The sequence below is a fragment of the Corvus brachyrhynchos genome, unplaced genomic scaffold, assembly GCF_000691975.1.
Source record: "Corvus brachyrhynchos isolate BGI_N302 unplaced genomic scaffold, ASM69197v1 scaffold96, whole genome shotgun sequence".
Taxonomy (NCBI): domain Eukaryota; kingdom Metazoa; phylum Chordata; class Aves; order Passeriformes; family Corvidae; genus Corvus; species Corvus brachyrhynchos.
Genome location: NW_008238370.1, coordinates 161042 through 162491, shown reverse-complemented (window position 1 = coordinate 162491; position 1450 = coordinate 161042). Strand labels below are relative to the sequence as shown.

Sequence of the window (1450 nt, the reverse complement as noted above, 5' to 3'; positions counted from 1 at the left end):
GGAGCTGCAGGCAGGGCAGGGCTCTCTGGGCTCTGCCAGGAGCTCCTTGTGAGTTCACAGCCCTGCTGATCCCTCCCCATGAGGGTCTCCTGACTCCGGGAGTCTCCAGGCAGGATCCCTTGGTGCCCATGGATGCTCAGCTCCCTTTCCCTTCCCTGGAGCTCCATTGCTCCCTCCCGGAGCATCCCGGCAGCTGCACAGCCGGAGCCAGCTGGGATCAGGGAGCAGCCTGGCAGCCACAGGGACATCAGAGCCACCCCGGGCTGGGCACTGGGATCTGGGATCAGCCAGGCTCAGCTGGCTGGCATTCCCTGCTCCCAGCCAGCGGATCAGGGGAGCTGCCAGCTGCTCTGGGGTATCCAGACCCTGCGGGCAGGAGGGGTCGGATGGGGCAGGAATTGCTCCAGAGAGGGACTCTGAGCTGTCCTTGAGAGTCCTTCTGGAGCATCCAGCGTTCCCTGGACCCCTCCTGTGTGTCCCTGGATCCCTCCTGTGCGACCCTGGACCCCTCCTGTGCAATCCTGGACCCCTCCTGTGCGACCCTGGATCCCTCCTGTGTGATCCTGCTGCTCCACGTGCAGCTGGAGAGCTGGGACTCCCCGGTGCCCTGGCCCCGTGGTGCTCCTGGCCCCGTGTCCCGTGCAGGAAAGCAGGAGCAGGGCATTCCCTGCTGTGCCCAGGCTCTGCAGGAGCTCGGCGGGCGCTGGGACGGGCTCGGGATGGTGGGAATCTGCACTGGGCAGGATCGGGCCCAGCTGAGCTGGGTTTTCCCAGGATTTCAGCCCCACCACAGCAGGGTTGGGTTTGAGCTGGGTTTAAGGGAGTTCCTGGCAGTGGCTTTGGTTGGCAGCACTGGGAGAATGGGATGGCTGCTTCCAGAGGGGAAATTTGAGAATTCTGTCCTGCAGGCCCTGGCTTTGGCTTGTATCACTTCCCCTTGCTCCTGTGCCCATAGGAAATGTTTCCCTCTGGAATCACGGGATGAGACTCAAAGAATGTCCTGAGCTGGACAGGATCCCCAAGGATCACCCAGTCCAGCTCACAGCCCACCCAGACACCCCCAACAACCCCACCCTGGGCATCCCTGGCAGCGCTGTCCCAGCGCTCCTGCAGCTCTGGCAGCCTCGGGGCCGGCACCATTCCCTGGGGAGCCTGGGCAGTGCCCAGCACCCTCTGGGGAAGAGCCTTTCCCAGTACCCATCCCCCCACGGGCAGGAGCAGCTTTCCCTTGGGAGCTGTGACTGTTCCCTGTTTCCCAGGGTGAAGAGGAGGAAGATGGCTGACAAGGTGCTGCCACAGAGGGTGAGTGTCCCCTCATGCCAGGGTGGGGGGATCTCCCCGAGTTCCCTTGTGCCTGCTGGGAATTTCTGCTCAATCCCAAAGCACCCTGGGATGTTTCTGTCTCTCCCTTGGCGTTGCAGGGGAGGGTTGGGGTGGGTTAAGTTGGACT

At 63.3% G+C, this 1450-nt stretch overlaps 1 protein-coding gene across 1 annotated transcript in view; it reads left to right on the top strand.

The window, feature by feature from the left end:
- The window catches only part of SMARCD2 (SWI/SNF related, matrix associated, actin dependent regulator of chromatin, subfamily d, member 2), a 12706-nt gene that overhangs the window by 6136 nt on the left and 5120 nt on the right, over positions 1-1450 (top strand). Inside the window, exon 2 of the mRNA XM_017736293.1 lies at positions 1260-1302. Within this exon, the coding sequence (XP_017591782.1) occupies positions 1260-1302 (43 nt within the window). The remainder of the gene's footprint in view (positions 1-1259; positions 1303-1450) is intronic.